The sequence below is a fragment of the Bos taurus genome, unplaced genomic scaffold (assembly GCF_002263795.3).
Source record: "Bos taurus isolate L1 Dominette 01449 registration number 42190680 breed Hereford unplaced genomic scaffold, ARS-UCD2.0 Leftover_ScbfJmS_2057, whole genome shotgun sequence".
In the NCBI taxonomy this organism is placed as follows: domain Eukaryota; kingdom Metazoa; phylum Chordata; class Mammalia; order Artiodactyla; family Bovidae; genus Bos; species Bos taurus.
The window spans coordinates 404,711-430,595 of record NW_020191148.1 but is presented as its reverse complement, the minus strand read 5'-3'; the positions used below and the strand labels follow the sequence as shown (position 1 = coordinate 430,595).

Sequence of the window (25,885 nt, the reverse complement as noted above, 5' to 3'; positions counted from 1 at the left end):
TTGAGCAGATAGCCTCATTAAGGAGTAATGCCATAGACTTTCCTGGTGGTGCAGTCGTTAAGAATCTGCCTGCAAATGCAGGGGACACAGGTTCCATCTCTGGTCAGGGAAGATCCCACATGCTGTGGAGCAACCAAGCCTGTGCACCACAACTACTGAGCCCATGCACGCTGACTACTGGAGCCATCACACCTAGAGCCTGTGCTCTGCAACAAGAGAAGCCACTGCAGTGAGAAGCCCGCACACTGTAACTAGAGAAAAGTCCTTGCTCAGCAGTGAAGACCCAGTGCAATCAACATTAATTAAAAAATAAAAGAAAAGAGTAAGGCCAGTGGTGAAAGACAGGGAAGCCTGGCATGCTGCAGTCCCTGGGGTAGCAGACACCGACACAACTGAGCAACTGAACAACAAATGCCAGTCCTGGCTCAGAGCTTCCACTCCTCTGTCTGCTCTTTTTTAAAATCTTGTTTGTTTATTTATCTTTGACTCTGCTGGATCTTCGTTGACACACACGGGCTCTTCCTTGCTGTGTGGACCTTCTCTTGTTGCTGTGAGTGAGGGCTACTCTCTAGTTGTAGCAGTCGTGCTTCTGGTTTTGCTGGCTCCTCTTTTTGCAGAGCAGAGGCTCTAGAGCACACAGGCTTCAGTAGGTGCACCAAGTGGGCTCCGTAGTTGCAGTTGATGGGCCCCAAGGCATGTGGGATCTGAGTTCCCGGACCAGGGATCAAACCTATGTCCACTGCACTGGCAGGAAAATTCTTAACCACTGACCACTAGGGAAGTCCCTCCTCTGTCTGTTCTTGATCCTAATCCTCAACGAGTAAGAAATAAAACAATTGAGAAAATGTTCATTAGCAAACTTGAAACTAACCAAATGAAAACCTTCTGGATAGCAAGAACAAGATCAAAAATTGTTCCCATAAAGCCTTCATCTTTGACACCAACCTATAACCCAGTGAATAGCCTTCCCACAAAACAACTGGGAACATAGTTCTTCTTGCTTCACAAGAATTCTGCATAACTGTGAAACTGTAAAAGATATTTAAAACAGTCCAATATAATACCACAACAATCATTTCAAAGTTCTATGAGAGTCTCTGAGGCAGACATCTCGTGGTGGAGTCCTTGTTAGTTAATCTCCTGCAAGCACTTGACATTCCGGCTCACCTCTTGCTTCTTAGGGGAACTTATAGTTTCTCCACTACATTTCCACACTACTTGAAGTGTTTCTGGCCCAATTCTACCATCTTCAGGAAAAACTGAGTAACTCCCTTAGATGGCCCAAGCCACCACCTTAAATACCATCTCCAGCTAAAGAAAGGTTGGTAGGGACACAATGAGAAGTTAATAGGAAAAGCAGCTAAAATTAAAATGGCTGGGTTTGTTACAGAGATTTAAGTAGTCCCCATTGACAAGATTCTTCTGTGATTTAGAGACATCCTTCTCTTTTTGGTACTGGGAGGAAGACACCTTTACAAATGGAAATTTCCTTCATCAATGTAAATGTCCCTCACAGAAGGGTAACTTCTGCTCTGTCTTTACAGTTTCTCCTGTGTCTATTTCTCAAAAAAAAAAAATAAAAATAAAAAATCAGCTAAAAATAATCTTTGTGTCAAAAATGCACATTCTCAGGTGACACTTTCTACTACCCTTCAATCATATTCAATGTTTGTAGTTTTGAAATATTTGTAACACCTACAGAGAAAAAAAAAAAAAAAAAAAAAACTCTGTAGGAAGCAGGTGACAGAGGAGCACAGAGCTGTTGTCAGAAAAACATCTCTTGACTCTGAGTCTCAATGGAGGCTGTGGAAGGAGAGGAAGCCTCAGGAGAGAATGCAGAGAACACTGGCCTGGGAGTCCGAACACTGGGCTTCAGAAACCAGGTCGGCCACCTGCGAGTCACATGACCCTAAGCCCATCATGTGCCCACCTGCCCTCCAGGTCTTTGTTTACCTCTTGGAATTGTGGGACAACTAAGAGCCACAACAGCTCAAAGTATTCTAAAGTGAAAGTGAAGTCGTGTCCAACTCTTTACGACCCCTAGGACTGTCCATGGGATTCTCCAGGCAAGAATACTGGAGTGGGTTGCCATTTCCTTCTCCAGGGGATCTTCCTGACCCAGGGATCGAACCCAGGTCTCCTGCATTGCAGGCAGACGCTTTAACCTCTGAGCCACCAGGGAAGCCCCAAGTACTCTAAAACCAACACTAAAAAACAAGTGTAAGCTATGATCATTTTTATGATACAGAAGTCCTGGGAAGAGACCTGCTCTATTAATGGCAGAGGCTGGTTTCACAAAGGGCTTGGAAAACTCAGTGCTGCTCATAGGCCACCATGCAGAACAACTCGAGAAAAGTCATTTATAAAAGCCAACATTTCTGGATAGCAATTAAAAGTTTCACTTCTAAGCAGATTTTTTTTTTTTTTTAACCATTATGAATGCAACCTTTAAAAAAGAGGTACCTACTTCCCTGAGTTCTAAAAGAAAATGGAATAAGGGAGGAGTGGGGAGAATGAGTGAAATAGATGATGGAGATTAGAAGGTACGATTTTGTAGTTAAAAAAAAATAAATAGTGAGATGTGATGTACAACATAGGAAATACAGTCAATAATATTGGAATAATCTTGTATGGTGACAGAGGGCAACTAGACTTGCAGTGATCATTTTATAATGTATACAAATATTGAATCACTATACTATATACCTAAAACTAATATAAGTCAATTATACTTCATTTTTTATTTTTAATGGGAATAAAACCTTTTTTATGCTTTTTAAAAAATGAATTAAAAAGCATTCCCATCATTTATGACTCAAGGTCATCACTGTGGGTATCACTAACAACTAATGGCTAATGCTATGCTCTCAAGATGCAACAGGGTACACATAGCAGGTCTGCTCTGCAGGTCCCCTTCTGCTTCGCTCAGTGCCCTCTCCTCCTCTCCCTTGCTGTGTGGACTTTGGTGGTTGCTCTCAGCCCACAGTAACTTTGCCACCAAAGCCTCCACTTTGCCACTTTGCCACTTTTCAGCCTCCTGCATTGAGCAGACTCAAGGGACACTTGGAAGAAAGGGTTGGGAAATAAAGGCAAAAGCCCAATACAGCTCTTGGGGAACCAGCCCTGAGTCAAGGCACAAAACCCACTGTGGGACTCAGAGGATTCTGTTTACCTCCTGCCCATCAGCTGAGCTCCAAAGTGAATATTTACACAAACATGGGCCTCCTACAGCCTCCACCTAGACCAGAAACCATAAGCAAAAGTGGCCCTGGACAAACAACAAGTGACTGGACAAGGCCAGGCCCTTTCTAATGTTCCTGGGAACAGGACATAAACCCTGGTCACTCCACCTCTCTCAGGGGAAGGGACTGGGTGAACCCACTCTGGTTCTCTGAGGTCACCCCACTTACACACCAGCAGGTGGAGACCTCACCTCTCAGAGAGAAGCCAGGATGACCTGGGGAGGTGTTCTCTGTGTCTCTGGTCCAGGCAGAGACTTCAGGCTCCACCTCCGCACCTTGAGGGCCCTGGGCAGGCGGAGACCTGTCCTCCCCACCCACATTCCCCTTGGAGGTGTACAAAGGGGCGGGGCCAGACATGCTGAGAACTCGCTGCCTGTTCTAATTAGAAGTGACCTGTAAATGCCCCAGGTTCAATATCAGCCTGGTACTTGTTTCCCCAAGCATTACAGTCACTCCTCAATTCTCACAGGACAGAGGTTCACATAGCTTAAAATTCTAACCCCCAAATCCTCACCCTGGACTGGCATGGCCCTGCCTCTTTCCACTGGTGCTGCCAGGAATACCTGTGTTGTGGTTGGTCAGAGCACTGTCTGGGAACCACAGATAATCCATGAGTCATCCTGTGCACCAGAGGAATTAAAAAAGGGCTGGATGTCACAAAATAAATGTGTTCATGTTTTAGAGAATCCTGAGCTGAGTTTAGATCTTCCACCATATAAAATAAAAGGCCACTTAGGGATGGTAATGAGGGGAAAGGTGGTTTCTTAAAGGGCTCCTGGTCCATCAGAACTTAGCATGATGCTACTGCTAGTGTCAACACCCTCGTCACTTCTGGCACCCAGGGTGCATGGTCACCTGGAATCTACCCTCAATTACAATCCCCAATCTGACTTCCTGCTCTAGGAAGTTCTTAGCATCCTATTTATTAACTTCAGGCCAAGTTCAGGATGCGTGTGTCATGAGACCTGTAGACAAAGCTCTCAAGATGAGTCTTCCTGGGAATTCCCTGATGGTTCAGTGGTTAAGATGCTTTGCTTTCATTCCATGGCCAAAGTTAAATCCCTGGTTGCAGAACTAAGATCCTATAATCCACACAAAAAGAATTTTTAAATAATTTTTTTAATGAGCATTTCTGACACTGGGCAAGCTATAAGTCATTGAGATGGTCAAGATGGTAAGTCAGAGTACCTGAGACATAATGTCCCTCTGTCCTTTGTCCTTTGTGAGACCATGGCACACTGGAAGTACTTGGCACTCAGTGTCCTCTATTCTAAAACCAGGATAATATTAAGTCAGGAAGGTGGATTCCTCCAGCTCCATTTCTTCTTTCTCAAGACTGCTTTGGCTATTCAGGGTCTTTTGTGTTTCCATATTAATTGTGAAAATTTCTGTTCTAGTTCTGTGAAAAATATCATTGGTAATTTGATAGGGATCACATTGAATCTGTAGATTGCATTTGGTAGTATAGTCATTTTCACAATATTGATTCTTCCTACCCAGAAACATGGAATATCTCTCCAGCTGTTTAAGTCATCTTTGATTTATTTCATTAGTGTCCTATAATTTTCTGTGTACAGTTCTTTTGTCTCCTTAGGTAAATTTATTTCTAGATATTTCTATCTTTTTTGCAATGGTAAATTGGATTCTGTAATTTCTGATTTTTCATTGTTTGTATATAGAAATACAAGTGATTTCTGTGTATCAGTTTTGTATCCTGCAACTTTGCTAAATTCACTGACTAGCTCTAGTAATTTTCTGATACTATCTTTAGGGTTTTCTATACAGTGTCATGTCATCTGCAAACAGTGAGAGCTTTACTTTTTCTTTTCTGATCTGAATTATTTTTATTTCTTTTTCTTCTCTGATTGCTGTAGCTAGGACTTCCAGAACTATGTTGAATAATAATGTTAGGTAGGTAGAATAGGGAAAAGGAGTCCAAAATGGCGATGGCTAAAAGAAAAGGAAGGGAAAAGCCCACTAAAATAGAACAAAGGAAGGTCAAAGGAAGGTCCGAGGACCAGAGTGAAGACTTCAGGTAGAACAAACAGCACCCCTGGCTAAGCCCAATTTCCATAGGGCAGGCCCAGGTGGAGGAAAAAATATATAAAAGGAGGAGCCAAAGCGCTTTCTCTCTTTCTCTCCCGCGTGCGCGCGCTCGCTCTCGCTTTCTCTCTCTCTCTCACCCCCACCACCCCCCCGCCCCCCGCCTCCAACCCCACGTGCTTCTCCACTCTCCTCTCTTGGAGTCTTTGGGTTGGCATGCGCTCACGCTTCGAGGATGGATTCTCCTGCTATCTTCTAAATAAAATAGAGCTGTAACACTGATTTGCCTAAGAGCTATAACACTGTTTGTCCAAGACCTGAGAGCTGTGATGCACAGAGGGCTTTAATGTCCATCGTTCCAAATCGTTGTTGTAAGGAGACAAAGAACCGAGGAACATACACTCGTGTGACAATAATAATATGTTGAATAATAATAATAACAAGACACCTTTGTCTTTTTCCTGATCTTAGGGGGAATGCTTTCAGTTTTTCACCATTGAGAATAATGTTTGCTGTAGGCTTATCATATGGCATTTACTATGTTTAGGTAGCTTCCTTCTATGCCATTTTTTGAAGAGTTTTAATCATAAATAGGTGCTGAATTTTGTCAAAGGCTTTTTCTGCATCTATTGAGATGATCATATGGTTTTTAGTTTTCATTTATATGGTGTATCACATTGATTGATTTGCATATATTGAAGAATCCTTGCATTCCTGAAATAAACTCAACTTGATCATGGTGTATGAGCTTTTTAATGTGTTGCTGAATTCTGTTTGCTGAAATTTTGTTGAGGATTTTTGCATCTATGTTCATCAGTGATATTGGCCTGTAGTTTTCTTTTCTGTTTTGTTTTTGTCTGGTTTTGGTATTGGGGCGATGGTGGGCTCATAGAATGAGTTTGGAAGTGTTCCTTCCTCTGTAATTTTTTAAAAGCATTTTAGAAGGATAGGCGTTAGCTCTTCTCTAAATGTTGATAGAATTCTCTCATGGAGTCATCTGGTCCTGGGCTTTTGTTTTATGAGAGATTTTTTATCACAGCTTCAATTTCAGTGCTTGTAAGTGGGTTGTTCATAATTTCTATTTCTTCCTGGTTCAGTCTTGGAAGATTGAACTTTTCTAAAGATCTGACCATTTCTTCCAAGTTATCCATCTTATTGCCATATAGTTATTCATAATAGTCTCTTATAATCCTTTGTATCTCTGCATCCTCTGTTGTAACCTCTCCCTTTTCACTTCTAATTTTGTTGATTTGATTCTTTTTTTCTTGATGAGTCTGGCTAAAGGCTTGTCAATTTTGTTTATCTTCTCAAACAACCAGCTTTTAGTTTTATTAATCTTTACTATTGTTTCTTTCATTTCTTTTTCATGTATTTCTGCTCAGATCTTTATGATTTCTTTCCTTCTACTAATTTGGGCATTTTCTTGTTCTTCTTTTTCCAGTTGTGTTAGGTGTAAAGTTAGGTTATCTAGTCAATGTTTCTCGAGGTGCGATTATATTGCTATCAACTTCCCTATTAGAACTGCTTTTGCTTCATCCCATAGGTTTTGAGTTGTTGTGTTTTCATTGTTATTTGTTTCTAGAAATTTTTGATTTCCCTTTTGATTTCTTCAGTAACCTGTTGGTTATTTAGAAATGTATTGTTTAATCTCCATATGTTTGTGTTTCTTAGAGTTTTTTTTTTTTTCTTCTTGTAATTGATATCTAGTCTCATAGCATTGTGGTCAGAGAAAATGCTTGATATGATTTCAATTTTCTTAAATTTACTGAGGTTTGATTTGTGACAAGAGATGTGGTCTATCCTGGAGAATATTCCATGTGCACTTGAGAAGAAGGTGTATTCTTCTGCATTCAGATGGCATGTCCTGAAGATATCAATGACATCCATCTCATCTAATGTATCATTTAAGACTTGTGCTTCCTTATTAATTTTCTGTTTTGATTATCTGTCCATTGATGTGAGTGGGGGCTTAAAGTCTCCTACTATGACTGTGTTACTGTCAATTTCTCCTATTATGTCTTTTAACATTTGTCTTATGTATTGAGGTATTCCCATGTTGGGAATATTGCGCAGATATTCTCAATTGTTATGTCTTCCTCTTGGATTCAGAGAAGGCAATGGCACCCCACTCCAGTACTCTTGCCTGGAAAATCCCATGGACGGAGGAGCCTGGTGGGCTGCACTCCATGGGGTCGCTAAGAGTCAGACACGACTGAGCGACTTCACTTTCACTTTTCACTTTCATGCATTGGAGAAGGAAATGGCAATCCACTCCAGTGTTCTTGCCTGGAGAATCCCAGGGACAGGGGAGCCTGGTGGGCTGCCATTTATGGGGTCGCACAGGGTCGGACATGACTGAAGCAACTTAGCAGCAGCAGCAGCAGCAGCCTCTTGGATTAATCCCCTTATCATTATGTAGTAACCTTCCTTATCTCTTGTAATCTTCCTTTTAAGGTTTATTTTGTCTGATATGAGGATTGCTACTCCAGCTTTCTTTTGCTTCTCATTTGCATGGAACATATTTTTCCATCCTCTCACTTTCAGTCTATATGTGTCTTTAGGGATGAAGTGGGTTTCTTGTAGACAGCATATATATGGGTCTTATTTTTGTATCCATTCAGCCAGTCTGTGTCTTTTGGTTGGAACATTTAATCCATTTACATTTAAAGTAATTATTGATAAGTATGTTCTTATTGCCATTTTCTTAACTGTATGGGGATGATTTTGTAGATCTTCTTTCTTCTCTTGTATTTCTTGACTATATAAGTCCCTTTAACATTTGTTGTAAAGCTGGTTTGATGGTACTGAATTCTCTTAACTTTTGCTTATCTGAAAAGCATTTGATTTCTCCATCAGTTTTGAATGAGATTCTTGATAGGTACAGTAATCTTGCCTGTAGATTTTTCTCTTTCAGTACTTTAAATATATCCTGCCATTCCCTTCTGGCCTGCAGGGTTTCTGCTGAAAGATCAGCTGTTAAGTGTATGGGGTTTCCCTTGTACGTTACTTGCTGCTTCTCCCTTATTCCTTTTAATAGTCTTTCTTTGTGTTTAGTCTTTGTTTGATTAATATGTGCCTTGGCATGTTTCTCCTTGGATTTATCCTGTATGGGACTCTTTGTGCCTCTTAGACTTGACTGTTTCCTTTTCCATGTTTGGGAAATTTTCAACTATAATTTCTTCAAAAACATTTTCATAGCCTTTCTTTTTCTCTTCTTCTTCTGGGACCCCTATAATTCGAATGTTGCTGGGTTTGATATTGTACCAGAGGTCTCTGAGGCTATCCTCAGTTCTTTTCATTCTTTTTACTTTATTCTGCTCTTCAGAAGTTATTTCCACCATTTTATCTTCCAGCTCACAGATTCATTCTTCTGCTTCAGATATTGATTCCTTCTAGAGTATTTTTAATTTCAGTATTTGTGTTGTTTGTCTCTGTATGTTTATTCTTCCATTCTTCTGGGTCTTTGTTAATTGATTCTTGCAGTTTCTCCATTTTGTTTTCAAGGTTTTTGATCATCTTTACTATCATTATTCTGAATTCTTTTTCAGGTAGCTTGCCTATTTCTCTTCATTTATTTGGACTTCTGTTTTTTCTAGTTTGTTCCTTCATTTCTGTAGCATTTCTCTGCCTTTTCTTTTCTTTCTTTCTTTTTTTTTTTTTAATTTATTGTGTTTAAGGTTTCCTTTCCCCAGGCTTCAAGGCTGAATTCTTTCTTCTTTTTGTTTTCTGCCCTCCTAAGTTTGGTCCAGTGGTTTGTGTGAGCTTTGTATAGGGGAGATTTGTGCTGAGTTTTTTTGTTTGTTTTTCCTCTAATGGGCAAGGATGAGTGAGGTGGTAATCCTGTCTGCTGATGATTGGGTTTGTATGTTTGTTTTGTTTGTTGTTTAAATGGGGCATCCTCCACACGGTGCTACTGGTGGTTGGGTGATGCTGGGCCTTGTATTCAAGTGATTTCCTTCGTGTTAGTTCTCACTATTTGATACTCCCTAGGGTTAGTTTTCTGGTAGACTAGGGTCGTGGAGTCACTGCACCCACTCCAAAGGCTCAGGGCTTGGTCTCGAGTTTTGCGTGGGTCTATATATTCTTTTCCACTGGGCAGGTACTCCTGTCCACTCTCAGCTGGTGTCCTGCATGCACTTCTGTGTCTTCCTGATGTATTCCTGAAGGTGTATTCCTGATGTATCATGGAGAGAGATGTACTCCAGGTCCACCTACTCCTCCGCCAGCTTGTTATCTGCTACTAATACTTCTAATACTACAGAAGATGAGCCCCCACATTTACCAGGTCCTCAACTTCCCACTTCTTTGCCATGAGTGCCCAACAACCAGTCTCCTGAAATAGGGGCCAGGGCTCTACCAGTTGCACCTTCCTAGATGCCCAGCAGGCAGTATTACTGGGGCTGGACAACTTTGAAATCAACACTCCACCCTGCCCTCACAAGGCACTGCAGTATCTCAGTCGTCAATGCCCTCTCAAAGGTGGCACTCCACCCCACATACCTGTCCCCACTCTCTGACACAATGGTCAACCCACCTTTGTCATCAAAGACTCCATCTCCCAGGACCATTCAGTCACCTGTGAGCTGACAGATTCTCTGATCTCTCCAATTGTGTGGGGCAGACTTCACCTACTCTACTGCCTGCTACCCACAGTGCATTTGGTACAACACAACCTTTAAACAAGAGCCACGCCCCCCAACTCTAAACTACCTGGACCACCCACTTTATCCCCAACACAATGGACTTATGACAACTCACCACCTTCTCCACCCCTTTCACAGCACCTGCATCTTCCATCCCTTCTGCTCTCACACACTCACAGGCCACCCATGTCCCTATGGCAGCACTAAGGGACCACTGAGAGCACGAGCCACCCAAGTGGGTCTGCAGCAGACCTTGAGTAGGCTCAGCCAGAATAGATGGGCTGATGGCACTGTGTCCTCAGGTTGGAACTGTCTCTCTGGGGGATCTTTACCCAGGATCTTCAGGGTCATGAAGGTCACTGACCTCACCGCTTTCTGTCTCTGGTTGTCTACTCCACATCCCCTCCTACACCTTCTGCCAATGCCAGGCTACCAGGATCCCCCTTCATGCAGGAAACCACCCCACATCCAGGGACAGAAACCAGCATGGATGGTGCATGGAGTCTCTGCAATTCAATGATGAAGCTGGAGCTCCTCATCACAGGGAGCTCTGGCCTGGGTGACCCAGCCTACAGGGAAGGAGGCAGCCCAGGGAAGGGTGTATTCTTGGGAGCTCTGGTAGCTCCAGCCCAAATGCAGGGCCATGGGTTCGGTGTCACAGGAAGGGGAGAGATGACAATCCCTTCTTAGGAAAGCATTTATCAGATGTGAATTGGGCAACTTAACAATTACTTGCTGAGCACCTCTAAAACATCTTATGTTATCTGGGCTCTGGTCCAAGTTTACATCCTCCAAACCACATTTCTTGAGTTTGTAGTATATTTTTTTGGTCAAGGATCACTTTCAGCATTTATGTTATTTACTGAGCATCAATAATATCCTAATATGGTATAAAATGTCTTTTCCACCATACTAGGTATATGATATAAAATGTCTTTCCCTTCCACAACACTATGTTTTAACCTGTTAAAAGGAAAATAGTTAATCCCCACAGATCCAGTCCTTTAAGCATCTGTCCATTCTAAAGACAAGCACAACTTCTGGGCTACATCATGATTTCTAGACATTTTATCCTCTAATCTTAAAATACTGGCCTCTCTACCCATAGGTCCCGTCCATCTCAGTACTGACCTGTATATGGTAAAAAGCAATGCACAGTATATAAAAGCTTTTACCTCAAGAAGTATAAAAATTCCCAAAACTAAATAGGATTTCCAGTGACACTTTAAGATTGCTTTCATTAAAGAAGGCTCCCGCACATCTTTCTCAGCTCTCAAAACTTCTTGATCCCAGTACCTGTGATGAGAAACAAAGTACAGTAAAGAACAATGTGTCCACCAGACAAAACAGGGAGGTGGCAGACTGGAGGAAAAACCTTTACTACAGGGCACTCTGTGGATGCCCCATAAATGCTGGCTAATTGCTCACTGGATGCCTGAAAGATGAGTAGTACAGACCCTGAAGCACCGGAAAAACAGGCCTTGAGGGAAAAGTCTCAGTCTCAGGAAACAAGTTCCTGCCAAGCCTTAGCTGGATTCACAGGGTCATGAGCAGCTCAGGAGAGCAGACACCCTCTTCCAGGGACCTCACCTCGAGGGACAGAGTTCGGCCTCCAGGGTCTTGCTGCAGGTTCTCTCCACTTCCACAAATGCACAGAGAATATAGGCTCCCCAGCTTCCAAAGTGTGTTAAGCCCAGGGTCAGCCTGAGGTGGGTAAGTGTGCCGTGTCAGGGGAAGGAGGCTCAGGAGAACCCAGAGGAAGGCAAAGCTCCCCACAACACAACTTTAGCCACACGTGGAAATTCTGTCTTCCTCCCCTTCTCCCTGCTGCCTGTGCTCACCCTTGTAGTTCTTCTCCAAGGTGCTGGGAGCGATCTTCCAGAAGCACGGAGTACATGTCATCTTCTTCTAATCTTCTTTTGTAACCAATTTTAAACAAGGGGTTTAGCCAACTGTTAAAATTTAAGAGAAATGGAGAGTCACAGATATACAAATCACACATATCTAATTAAGTTCTAACTCTTGAGCTTTGTAAAAAAAAAGAAGGAGAAGAAGAAAGAGAAATGGAAGAGGAACAATATAGTGAAAATGAGTATAGTACCCAAAGCAATCCACAGATTCAGCACAATCCCTATTAAACTACCAATGGTATTTTTCACAGAACTAGGACAAATAACTTCAGAATACTACTACTACTACTACTAAGTCGCTTCAGTCGTGTCTGACTCTGTGCGGCCCCACAGATGGCAGCCCACCAGGCTCCGCCATCCCTGGGATTCTCCAGGCAAGAACACTGGAGTGGGTTGCCATTTCCTTCTCCAATGCATGAAAGTGAAAAGTGAAAGTGAAGTCGCTCAGTCGTGTCCGACTCTTTGCAATCCCATGGAGTGCAGCCTACCAGGCTCCTCCATCCATGGGATTTTCCAGGCAAGAGTACTGGAGTGGGTTGCCATTGCCTTCTCCAAGAATATGTATGGAAACACAAAAGACCTCAAATAGCCAAATCAATCTTGAGAAAGAAGAATGGAACTGGAGGAATCAACCTGCCTGACTTCATACTACACTACAAAGCTACAGTCATCAAGACAGTATGGTACTGGCACAAAGACAGAAATATAGATCAATGGAATAAAATAGAAAGCCAAGAGACAAATCCATGCATCTATGGACACTTTATCTTTGATAAACGAGGCAAATTATACAATAGAGAAAAGACAGTCTCTTCAAGAAGTGGTGCTAGGAAAACTGGTAAACTACATGTAAAAGAATGAAACCAGAACACTATCGAACACCATACATAAAAATAAACTCAAAATGAATTAAAGACCTAAATGCAAGACCAGAAAGTATAAAAATCTTAGAGGAAAACATAGACTCTCTTCGACATAAATTAAAGCAATATCCTTTATGACTCACCTCCTAGAGTAACAACAATAAACAAAAAGGACCTAATTAAACTTTAAAATTTTTGCACAACAAACTAAACTACGAGCAAGGTGAAATGACAGCCTTCAGAATAGGAGAAGATAACAGCAAACAAAACAACTGACAAAGAATTAATCTTCACCATATACAAGCAGCTCATGCAGCTCAATATCAGAAAAACTAACCCAATCAAAAAGTGAGCAAAAGACCTAAACAGACTTTTCTCGAAAGAAGACATACAGATGGTTAATAAACACATGAAAATATGCTCAACATTACTCACTGTTAGAAAAAGACAAATCAAAACCACAATGAGGTATCATCTCACACTGGTCAGAAGGCCATCATTAAAATTCTACAAACAATAAATGCTGGAGAGGGTGTAGAGCAAAGGCAACCTACTTACACTGTTGGTGGGAATGCAAACTGGTACAGCCACTATTTTTGGAGAACAGTGTGGAGATTCCTTTAAAAACTGGAAATAGAACTGCCATTTTAAGTGAGTTAAATTGAGTGAAGTTTCTTAGTCATGTCTGACTCTTTGCGACCCCATGGACTAGCCTGCCAGGCTCCTCCATCCATGGGATTCTCCAGGCAAGAATACTGGAGTGGGTTGCCATTTCCTTCTCCAGGGGATCTTCCCGACTCAGGGATCGAACCCAGGTCTCCCACATTGCAGGCAGACACTTTAAAACTCTGAGCCACCAGGGAAGCCCAGCAAACTGCTATATGACCCAGCAAATCCCACTGCTGAGCATACACCTCAAGGAAATCAGAATTGAAAGAGACACATGTACCCCAATGTTCATTGCAACACTGTTTACAATAGCTAGGACATGGAGGCAACCTAGATCTCCATCAGCAGATGAACGGATAAGGAAGTTATGGTACATATATACAGTGGAATATTACTCAGCTATAAAAAGGAACACCTTTAAGTCAGTTCTAATGAGGTAGATGAACCTGGAGCCTATTATACAGAGTGAAGTAAGTCAGAAACAGAAAGCCAAATCCTGTGTATTAACACATATATATGGAATTTAGAAAGATGGTACCAATGATCCTACATGCTGGGAAGCAAGGGAAACACAGATGTAAAGAACAGACTTTTGGACTCAGAGGGAAAAGGCAAGGATGGGATGACTTGAGAGAATAGCATTGAAACATGTATACTATCATATGTAAAACAGATGGCCAGTGCAAATTCGATGTATGAAACCGGGCACCAAAAGCCAGTGCTCTGGGACAACCCAGAGGGATAGGGTGGGGAAAAAAGTGGGAGGTGGGTTCAGGATCAGGGGGACACACGTATACCTGTGGCCAATTCATGTTGATGTATGGCAAAAAAAAACCATTATAATATTGTAATTATCCTAAAATAAATTTAAAATTAATTACATATGTGTTTACACACACATATGTATACACCCTAATTCTATACAATGAGAGGCCCTGGAGTAATGACATACTGGTAGCAAAGAGCATTCCAGTCCTTAGATCTTGGGGTTCTGTTTTTTTTTTAACATACACAATTACATTTCCTTTCTTGTGGTGAGAATTTTTAAGGTCTAATCTCTTAGCAGCTTTCAAATATGCATAGAGTATTACTAACTATAGTCACCACACCAGACATTACATCTCCATAGCTTATTTATTTTATAACTGGAAGTCTGCGCCTTTTAGGACCCTTCACGCAGATCTTAACTTTCTGATGCCCTTCTTCTCTAAAAGGAGCCAAGGCTCCTTGAAGAAATAGCTGGTTCCAAGGTTGGGGCAGTTTATGTAAGCACCTGATAATTAGCTTTTTTGATTATAATATAAAAGCCAGACATTAAACTTTGGAGACATCCTTGTCAAAGACAGCCACCTCCAATGAACATGTGCCACCTACACAACTAGATAAAGAGCCAGGCCACCCCACCCATGAAGTTCCCGCTTGGAAAAAGCTCTGGTTGACTTGATAAGACTATCTTGCTGACTGCTTGATTCTCCCTTCTCACACTTTATTTCCTGCTCTTGTGTTTTAAATTCACCAATAAAGAGTGACAGAGAAGGCAATGGCACCCCACTCCAGTACTCTTGCCTGGAAAATCCCATGGATGGAGGAGCCAGGAAGGCTGCAGTCCATGGGGTCGCTGAGGGTCGGACATGACTGAGCGACTTCACTTTCACTTTTCACTTTCATGCATTGGAGAAGGAAATGGCAACCCACCCCAGTGTTCTTGCCTGGAGAATCCCAGGGACGAGGAAGCCTGGTGGGCTGCCGTCTATGGGGTCGTACAGAGTTTGACATGACTGAAGTGACTTAGCATACTTAGCAATAAAAAGTGAACCATCAAAATCCTAGACACCCCACCATCAACCCCCAAAAGGCAGAATCTCAAGTCCAGACTAACTCACATGCCCTCTCTCTATTCAGGACCTGCCTGTGTCACCCCAGGTGTGTCTGGTACCCTCCACGACACGTGAATGAGTGATACACCTCATCATTTCAAAGTCCCCTGATGGTTGTTGCTGACATGTGTCCCACAATCGTAAGAACCACAAGAGCCAGTCAAGCCACAACACTGGCTCCAAAAGGAGAATTTCTGTGGGGGCTGCTCATAACTAGTACAAGCCCTGGTAAGCAGAGCCCCAGGCAATCCCGGCAAAAGCCTCACTGTCTACAGCCTAAGACCTACAGGCTGAGAAAGTCCAAGAAGGAACAACTTGCACCATAAAATAAGGAAGCCCTGAAAGAGTCATGAGATTGTATAGAAAGGACAGATAAGCCAGCTTGAATGACTTTTGCTAGACAAATCGGGGATACATTGAGAATCAAAACAAATAAGTGGCAATGAATAACAACAAATTAAATTAAGAAAGGATCTCTGAATCCATGTTGTTACATTAACAGGAAAGAAAGGAATGCTCTTGCAAACAGAGGCAAACAAACACAAAAGGAGTGATGGAGTCAGAAAATTATCAATGGAAGTTAAAACCAGTGGGTGAAAGTTTGATGTGGAAGACGGTATCCATATAATCTCAAATTCTCTCTCTGCAAATTACTTATTATAAAAGGGAAAAAAACAGTTAACTATACACAGGATACCCCTCAAACCCTGTTCAAATCCATTAGGCATTATTTAAATGATAATAAAATGTAGAGATAGCCCAAAGATTAACACCATTTTCCTGACCTTGCCAGGGTAAGGAAAATTTCAAGGTAAGACAATAATAACCAGTGAAAGCAGAGATCAAACTTCTTTTATTCCATTATTCCAAGGACAGTATGTATACAGAATTGATGCTCAAGAATTATTTATTGAATGCATGAATGTCCATGAATCATTAAAGAAGCAATATGAGAAACTGGGCTTCAGCTTTTACAAACTCTGGTAGGTTGGCACCTCCAAAGAACCCCAATCCAGGAGACAGAAGACTGGATCCTAATCCCAACAGTGGCCCTGAGGACCCAGGGCCTCAACTGTGCCCCCTCCTCCATTTCTCCACTCCAGGTCAGCATCTCAGTGACCCTTACTATGTCTTACTATGTCTCAATTTCCTTCCAAAACAAAAGTATATAAGTCAGTGAGCTTTACCACTAAACAGGTTTGAAACATGTTAGGCCATTTACCCTACAGTCGTTCCCCACAGAAAACACTCAGAATTAGCACTGGGATGTGCCCAGATGATGACACTTCCCCCCACACTAGTGCAGGAAGAAAAGAGTTCTGGAAATTGTTTGCAAAATTACATGAATGTCCTTAACAATGCTAAACCATATGCTTAAATATGGTCAAGATGGTAAATTTTATGTTTTGTGCATTTTTCCACAATTTAAAAAAATGTAATGAGAAAAAAATTGCACATGATGTACCTCAGTTAGAAGTCTTCCTGTGTTAGAGTCTAGACTTTGTCACTTTCTGGTTGAATGACCACAAACTAGCCACACAACATCTCAGTATTGGCCTCTGGAAACTGAGGAGAACATGTGGAGATAGCACCTCCCAAGGCTGCTGAGGGGATCACCTGAGAAGACAGTGTTGCTCTAAACAGGAAAATATCTCACCAGAAAAAGAGCAGCTGTCACCACGACAGAGATCCTGAGTAATCCCACTAGGCCCCAGTAGAAAATCTCTGATAACTTTGACAGATGCAGTTACAATGACAGAGCCCAACAGGAAGAACAAAGACTCTGCTTCTTTCCTGGCAGTCAGTCAATGAAACGCCATGGAATCTTTGTTTAACAGACCTGCCAATTTCCTTTCCCCTCTATAATAGTTATCTCTTTCCCTGGCCCTTTGAAGACTTGCATGTAGCTCTCCATAGTTGTAAACCTCAAACTATAATTCTCTGCTGATCCCATAAGCCTATCTTTTGCAGAGAAATATCTGATACCCTCTTTGTTTCATGTCAACAGAGAGAAAGGGGGTCAACATGTATGAGGGACACCTGGAAGACTCAGGCAACTTATTCCCTTGACACATCTGAATGGACTCTAATTGACACCTCTCAGGATGATGAGGTAGGATGATGAGGTAGGACGATCAAGATCCCAAAAAATCAAGAAAAAACTACGAGAGATAAAATTTTTAGGCAGATTAGTTTTCCACAAGGACACACCATATCTCTGTGGTGTTCTACACCTTGCTTGAGACTGTAGTTATTGTACAAAATTACCAAAACTCAACAAACTAAATGCTTACAAGAAACAGGTCAAGGCCAGAAAAAGCACCTGGCAGAGCTCACCCAGCCTCCATCTACAACATGTGGATCTCTCACTGTTAATGAGGAACAAGTGGTATTCTGGAACTGGTGCAAAGAATACTAGCTTTAAATTAAACATTTCTATGTATTCACAATCATTAGTTACTGACGGCCTAACAGCACCAACCTCCCTAAACCATCTCAGCACTAGGCCAGTTCATATCCCCCCTCATGTCAGCTTCTCTGACAAAAGTCTCTGGAGAGTCTGACTTGATGCTAGTGGCAGTTTCCACACCCACACTGCCTTTGCAAGGGGACAGTTTACTGACTGAGATGTGGCCAGTGTCAGTGGAGTAAGGATGCAACCATTCCCTGATGGCCAAATGCATCTGGTCCAAGACCCCGCTCCACCCTCATCTCTGGGGATAAGTCCTGCACTAACCTCCAACCTGCTGCTTCTGGGATGAGGGGGGTGGTGGGAGAAATGCAGGGCACAACCCCAAGGCTGCAGTGCAGGACAGCGGGGACATTGCCAGGGAGAGTCTCAACAGACTGGGCATGGTTCAAAAATTGTGCCACTGATTTTCAATAATGGGAAAAAGGAAGAGTCATTCAACAAACCATGATAGGAATATGGGCTGTTTGGGAAAATGAGGTCTATCTTATACCAAATACTAATATATATATATATATATATATATAGTTGTCTTTATTGTTAGAAATTAAATAAGAAAAGAGAGCCAAAATAGAATGCTTACAGAGATATAGAGGATGCTAGGATTTTTAAAAAGACATATTACAAAAGCAATAGGAGAAGCTAAAAAGAAAAGTTCAATATAATTAATTATATCTAATTTAAAACCCTAAAGAACAAAGGAAAATCTGAAAAAGTATTATATGCGCTATTGCAAATTATTCAAGTATAAAAATGCCTCATAGGAAAAAATGTCTACGAAGAGACAATTCAAGAAAGACAAATAGTCAATAAAGTTCCAACTCTAAAAATCAAATAAATTCTTATTAAAACTGATATTGGACTTCCCTGATGGTCCAGTAGTTAAGAATCCATCCGCTAATGCAGGGAACACAGGTGTGATTCCTGGTCCAGGAAGAGTCCACGTGGCATGGAGCAACTAAGCCCATGAGCCACAACTACTGATGCCCACTCACCCTGGAGCCTGTGCTCCATGAGAAGAGAAGCCCCTGCACCACAGTTAGGGAGTAGCCACCCGTCACCACACAACTAGAGAGAAGCACTAGAGAGAAGCACGAGAGCAGCAATGATGACCCAGCGTGAACAACAATAAATAAGTAACTGTTTGACATTTTTAACCTCAGTCCCATTAGAAATGTAATTCAGGTACTCACAAATAGCAATGAAATAAACACACAAACAGTTTTTAAGAGGGCAAGCCTGATGGAACAAAATTCGGCTTTCACCAGTTATTCTACTTCTAAGAAACAGCCAAATTATCAGTGAGTGTACGTGGCTAATAGAAATAAACTTTTATTCACTTCTTCTTCTATAGCTTTAATTTTATTGCAGAAATTTCTAAAATCCACAATAATTACCCATAGCCATAATGTATGCCTTCTCTTTGACCCTAAGTCCCACCTGTGCTGTGAAAACACTAAAACTCCAGTGAGGTCATTTGTATAAAGACAATAAGCTAGTTACTGGCATCATTTGCAAGTTTAGAAAGCAGGTGAAATATGAGAAGAAAAGCAAACACCCAATGAGAAGATGAAAACTCAGTTTTTCTCTACAAGGTGGACTTTGTCTCTGGGCAGTACTTCCTGCCTAGGCTCATGTCAGCTTTCCCCAGGGCAGCGAGTGGGGAACACAAGGAAATCACGAGGGTACCTCAGACTTTACATACAGGCTGGAAATTGTGTTCAACAACTAACTTCACAAAGTCTGGACCCCTTTTAAAAGTTAACATTGAAGTAGTGATGCCAGTGGGAGGGGTGGCTGAAAGCAGAAGCCAGTCTCAACCTTCCATCAGAATCACCTGGAGCTTATTTAACCCCCACCCCCAGAATTTCTAACTTTACACAATTGGTCTAGAAAGAGTGCGGGGGGTGGGGGGGGGGTGATTTGCATTTCTAACAAACTCCCAGGTGATGAGGATGAGCAGATCTGAAAGCTCTGAGAAGAGCCGCCCTAAAGCTTGATTATAGAGATGTTTCACATGCATCATCTCCAGCAACAAGAACTTTAAGAACTTGCCTTGAGAGACTTCTGCCAATAAGACCAAAGGTGTGTTTGGAATCGGCTTCTCTGTGCATTTACAAACAAGTACACAAATAGAACCTACTCGATACAGCAGTTACATACACAGGGAGCCAGACTGCCTGATTTGGGGTCCAACTCTTTCACTTTCTAGCTGTGTGCTGGTAGACAACTCACTCAACCTCTCTGCTTCAGCAACTTCAAGTGTGAAATAAGAGGTAATAGCTTCTCTCCTTCCAGCAGGAAAACTGGAAATGGGTATCTACCAAGATGAATGAAAAGTCTTTATCTTCCCATTTCCAAACACACATTTTGAAAATCCACAGACAGAAGGTGCCTGGAGAGTTGCTTGCCCTGCCTTAAGCAGATGTTTGACTATTTCAGTATTATTTAGAGTAACCACACCCACATTCCTTCTTCTAAGCCCCTCTTTCCTTAAGGGCCACCAAATGACCAAGAGACGTAACTACACACTGAATACACCACCATCAGAACAAGCATAGCAGCTCCCATTCCCTGGGGATCCCTTAGGCTGTCCCACAAAATAAGTATCAGACTTTGTGGAAAATATGAATGAGTTAGGTTCCAGAAACAAAAGACCTAATAATCACCAAAGAGTGATTAAAATCCAGAGGTTCAGGCCTGCCTAGTTAGTTCAGTTCAGTTGCTCAGTCGTGTCCGACTCTTTGCGACCTCATGAATCGCAGCACACCAGGCCTCCCTGTCCATCACCAACTCCCAGAGTTTACTCAAACTCACGCCCATCGAGATGGTGATGCCATCCAGCCATCTAATCCTTTGTCATCCCCTTCCTCTCTTGCCCCCAATCCCTCCCAGCATGAGGGTCTTTTCCAATGAGTCAACTCTTCTCATGAGGTGGCCAAAGTAAAGTATTGGAGTTTCAGCTTTAGCATCAGTCCTTCCAATGAACACCCAGGACTGATCTCCTTTAGAATGGACTGGTTGTATCTCCTTGCAGTCCAAGGGACTCTCAAGAGTCTTCTCCAACACCACAGTTCAAAAGCATCAATTCTTTGGCACTCAGCTTTCTTCACAGTCCAACTCTCACATCCATACATGACCACTGGAAAAACCATAGCCTTGACTAGATGGACCTTTGTTGGCAAAGTAATGTCTCTGCTTTTGAATATGCTATCTAGGTTGGTCATAACTTTCCTTCCAAGGAGTAAGTGTCTTTTAATTTCATGGCTGCAATCACCATCTTCAGTGATTTTGGAGCCCCAAAAAATAATGGTCCCAGCTATTAGATGAAGACTTCAGGTAAGAGCTTCAGCTCTCTGCAGTGTTTTTCATTGGTGTTTCCTCACAGTTCAGGGACCCTTCAGGAGTTTCAGGACCAAATGACTCCTGGGCAGGACCACCTGCATCAAGACCATGCACTGTTTCTCTGAAGGCTAAAGATCTGCATAAGACCCCACGGGTTTCAGGGACCACATCCCCAAGGTTTAGTCCTCAAATGTGGAAGTGGAGATATTCACAACAGAGAAAGGGGCTGTTCAAATACATACTCCAGTCCTGGCTGTGTGTCCCAGGCAAAAGCAAAACGTGTTCAAGAATGGTATCCCCATTCATTACATTAAAAACACTTAGGAATATATCTACCTAAAGAAACTAAAGACCTATATATAGAAAACTATAAAATACTGGTGAAAGAAATCAAAGAGGACACTAATAGATGGAGAAATATACCATGTTCATGGATTGGAAGAATCAATATAGTGAAAATGAGTATACTACCCAAAGCAATTTATAGATTCAATGCAATCCCTATCAAGCTACCAACAGTATTCTTCACAGAGCTAGAACAAATAATTTCACAATTTGTATGGAAATACAAAAAAACCTCGAATAGCCAAAGCGATCCTGAGAAAGAAAAATGGAACTGGAGGAATCAACCTACCTGACTTCAGGCTCTACTACAAAGCCACAGTTATCAAGACAGTATGGTACTGGCACAAAGACAGAAATATAGATCAATGGAACAAAATAGAAAGCCCAGAGATAAATCCACGCACATATGGACACCTTATCTTTGACAAAGGAGGCAAGAATATACAATGGATTAAAGACAATCTCTTTAACAAGTGGTGCTGGGAAATCTGGTCAACCACTTGTAAAAGAATGAAACTAGAACACTTTCTAACACCATATACAAAAATAAACTCAAAATGGATTAAAGATCTAAACGTAAGACCAGAAACTATAAAACTCCTAGAGGAGAACATAGGCAAAACACTCTCTGACATACATCACAGCAGGATCCTCTATGACCCACCTCCCAGAATATTGGAAATAAAAGCAAAAATGAACAAATGGGACCTAATTAAACTTAAAAGCTTCTGCACATCAAAGGAAACTATTAGCAAGGTGAAAAGACAGCCTTCAGAATGGGAGAAAATAATAGCAAATGAAGCAACTGACAAACAACTAATCTCAAAAATATACAAGCAACTCCTACAGCTCAACTCCAGAAAAATAAATGACCCAATCAAAAAATGGGCCAAAGATCTAAATAGACATTTCTCCAAAGACATACAGATGGCTAACAAACACATGAAAAGATGCTCAACATCACTCATTATCAGAGAAATGCAAATCAAAACCACTATGAGGTACCATTTCACACCAGTCAGAATGGCTGCGATCCAAAAGTCTACAAATAATAAATGCTGGAGAGGGTGTGGAGAAAAGGGAACCCTCTTACACCGTTGGTGGGAATGCAAACTAGTACAGCCACTATGGAGAACAGTGTGGAGATTCCTTAAAAAACTGGAAATAGAACTGCCTTATGATCCAGCAATCCCACTGCTGGGCATACACACTGAGGAAAGCAGAAGGGAAAGAGACACGTGTACCCCAATGTTCATCGCAGCACTGTTTATAATAGCCAGGACATGGAAGCAACCTAGATGTCCATCAGCAGATGAATGGATAAGAAAGCTGTGGTACATATACACAATGGAGTATTATTCAGCCATTAAAAAGAATACATTTGAATCAGTTCTAATGAGGTGGATGAAACTGGAGCCTATTATACAGAGTGAAGTAAGCCAGAAAGAAAAACACCAATACAGTATACTAACGCATATATATGGAATTTAGAAAGATGGTAACGATAACCCTGTATACGAGACAGCAAAAGAGACACTGATGTATAGAACAGGCTTATGGACTCTGTGGGAGAGGGAGAGGGTGGGAAGATTTGGGAGAATGGCATTGAAACATGTGAAATGTCATGTATGAAGCGAGACGCCAGTCCAGGTTCAATGCACGATGCTGGATGCTTGGCGCTGGTGCACTGGGACGACCCAGAGGGATGGTATGGGGGGGAGGAGGGAGGAGGGTTCAGGATGGGGAACACATGAGAAATAAAGGATTAAAAAAAAAAAAAGAAAAAGAAAAAAAATAAAATAAAAACAAGTGTTTTTACACACATGAAACTTGTCACAAATAGATACCAGGAAATGCAGTGAGAGATGTACAGGGAGAGAGGGAGGGAGGAAGGGAGACATTGTCATAGGCACAGTGACGAGGGAGCCCGGTGCAGGCGGAACTCAGCTGTCACCTAAGGAATATGGGGGAAATGGGGACGTTCTTGGAAGATGGTAACAGTGCAGGGCACTAATTGGATAAAGGAAGCTGTTAATAAACTGCTTGCTTAGGGGGAAAATAAGGATGCCGCTTTAGTTCAGAACTGCGAATTCCTGAGCAGTACTGGGGAAGCCGGCTAAGGATGGAGTGTGGGTGCGTGGTATTGGGTGTGTGGGGGGTGGTGGAGGGGGTGGTCCAGTCCTTCTCCCGCTTGGCGGGAGACTCCCCTTGGGCAGCCTGGGGTCTCAGCTTCCCTGCCTCCTGCTTCACTCGTCGCCCCTCCTACTTCACCCGCTTCCCCGTCCTACTAGGGCCTAAGGAGTTTGCTGGTGGAGCAGCGAGTTACAAGTCAGGGAGCCCCACCACGAGTTCCCTCTCCCGGGCTCGCCAGATGCCAGGGACCACGTGGCCCCACGGGCTACAAGCTCCCAGGTGCCCAGGGCGCCAGCTGAAAGCGCTCCCTCGCCCCGACCACCCCCCTCCTCGGTCCCCAAAAGCGCAGCGGCGGCGTCAAGCACCCGCCCCACGACGGCGGAGGTGTCACAGCCCAGGCGGGCTCTCACCAGAAAAACAGGCGCGAGCAGAAGTTCGCGTCCTGCAGCGGGTTGGGCTTCCGCATCTTGTCGTGGAGGCAGCCGCGGGTCGGGGTCGCGCTGCTCTGGTGATGGAGCTGCTCCTGGAGGCGCCGGCGGGGAGGCTGGAGGCTCAGACACAGCGCGGTCCTCTCTGGGGGAGACAGAACCACCTGCTTCAGGGAGTGGAGCACAGGGGGGAGCCACCCGCTTGGTGCCTCTGCCCCTGGGGCCTGGAGTCGGGAGCGGTGGGGGCAGCAGGACTAAGGGCCAGCCAGGCGGGCTCTGCCGGGGGCCGCGCAGGTGTGAGGAAAGGCTGCAGGCGCGCTTGATGGAGCCAGTTAAGGAAACTGCGGCACCCAAGGCACCGGACAGAGGCGCCTACGTTTGGGCACCGGGCTGCAAATTCTACCAAAGGCCGCGCTCTGAGCCCGGGCCCCCACCCAGAAGACGGAGAGGGAGGGGCAGGCTGCATCAGAAACGCTCCTTCAGCTGTGATGAAGACCCAGAGAAAGCTGGCACAAGGAGATAGCAGCCTGCGCTCTGGGCACTCTGCCCTCATCAAGACCAAATAAGGGTGCTACAGGAGGGTGTCCAGCTGTTATGGAGCAAGGACCTTGTGGGACCTTCCTGGGCTAGATCCCACCCCATGCCCTCTACCTGCCTCTTGTTTGTGCATGCAGTGCTCACTCAATCCTGTCCGACTGTTTGTGGCCCCATGGACTGTAGCCCACCAGACTCCTCTGTCCGTGGGATTATCTACCCAAGAACACTGGAGTGGGTTGCCATTTCCTCCTCCAGGGGATCTTCCTGAACCATGGATCTAGCCTGCATCCTGCTTCTCTTTGCACTGGCATGTGGATTCTTTACCACTGAACCACCTGGGAAGCCCCTCTTGCTTGGAGAAAAGCTTTAATCTCCCAGGTCTCCTCTGAACCACAGAAGGCTGGCTCAAGAATTAATGATTGAAAGAATGTGAATGTGTAGTAACAACAACAACAAAATATTAAACAATAGATCAGCCATATAGCAATCACAAAATCTTTAGTCCTTCCCTGAAGGATTTAGATCATATAGATGACAGTGTCTGATGCACATTCCTGAGTTGTTCTGCAGATACTAAAACCCTCACCAGATGGAAGAAGTTAACTGCATGATGACCACGAGCAGGGAGCCCCCACACCAGCTGGAGCCTGAGGACTGAAGATGTTAAACCCCGTGACACGACCCTGTTACCTCATCATCAACCAATCAAAGAATAATGAGGGAAACCTACACTGCACTTTCTCCCTCACCTTCCCTATAAAAACTCTCCCCTGAAACCCATCAGGGAGTTTGGATTTTTTTTGAGCGTGAACTCCTTGCTTGACTCTTTCAATAAACCTTTGTTTCCTCCAAACTCCAACAGATTTTTTGACCTCGGACAACAACAGGGTTTAGCACAGATTATGTTTGTAGAGTTGCAAGACCTAATGAAAAGTAACAGAAAGTTAGAGAAACTCAGATGATTTTGGAAGATGAATGCATGGTGTTAATGGGGGCAGCTTTCTGGCATCTTACATGCTGCATTGTGCAGGGAACCTCTGTGAGCTTGTTGCTGCCCTCTTAGACTGGGAAAGGGAAATCTGAGGGGAGAGAGGCTGTCTAATGTTTTTTTTCATCATGAGCTAGGGCCTAGACAAGTAACAGTGGCATATGTTACAGAACACAGGTCATGCATATTTCTGGGGAACTCCCCTTACTTTTAACTCTAACAACACCCTATTCAGCAGCGTATTATCCCTATTTTATGGATGAGAAAGATGAAGCTCAAGGACAGCACTTATCCACAGTCTTCAAAGATGTGTTAAATGATGACTCCTGATTTGGACTCAAGTCCAAGTCCAGCATGACAGTCTCACTGGTGGATGGACAGTGTGCATCAAA

At 43.0% G+C, this 25,885-nt stretch overlaps 1 protein-coding gene across 1 annotated transcript; it reads right to left on the bottom strand.

The window, feature by feature from the left end:
* Nucleotides 1–1,652: 1,652 nt before the first annotated feature.
* LOC132344762 (ATP-binding cassette sub-family C member 4-like) lies at nucleotides 1,653–24,375 on the bottom strand. Its single transcript, XM_059884454.1, has 4 exons — nucleotides 23,951–24,375; nucleotides 11,770–11,880; nucleotides 11,060–11,224; nucleotides 1,653–1,695 (listed from the first exon to the last, which is right to left on the bottom strand). Exons 1-4 carry the CDS (start codon nucleotides 24,004–24,006, stop codon nucleotides 1,653–1,655), a joined length of 375 nt encoding a protein of 124 aa, XP_059740437.1. The 5' UTR covers nucleotides 24,007–24,375.
* Between the last annotated feature and the right edge of the window lie 1,510 nt (nucleotides 24,376–25,885).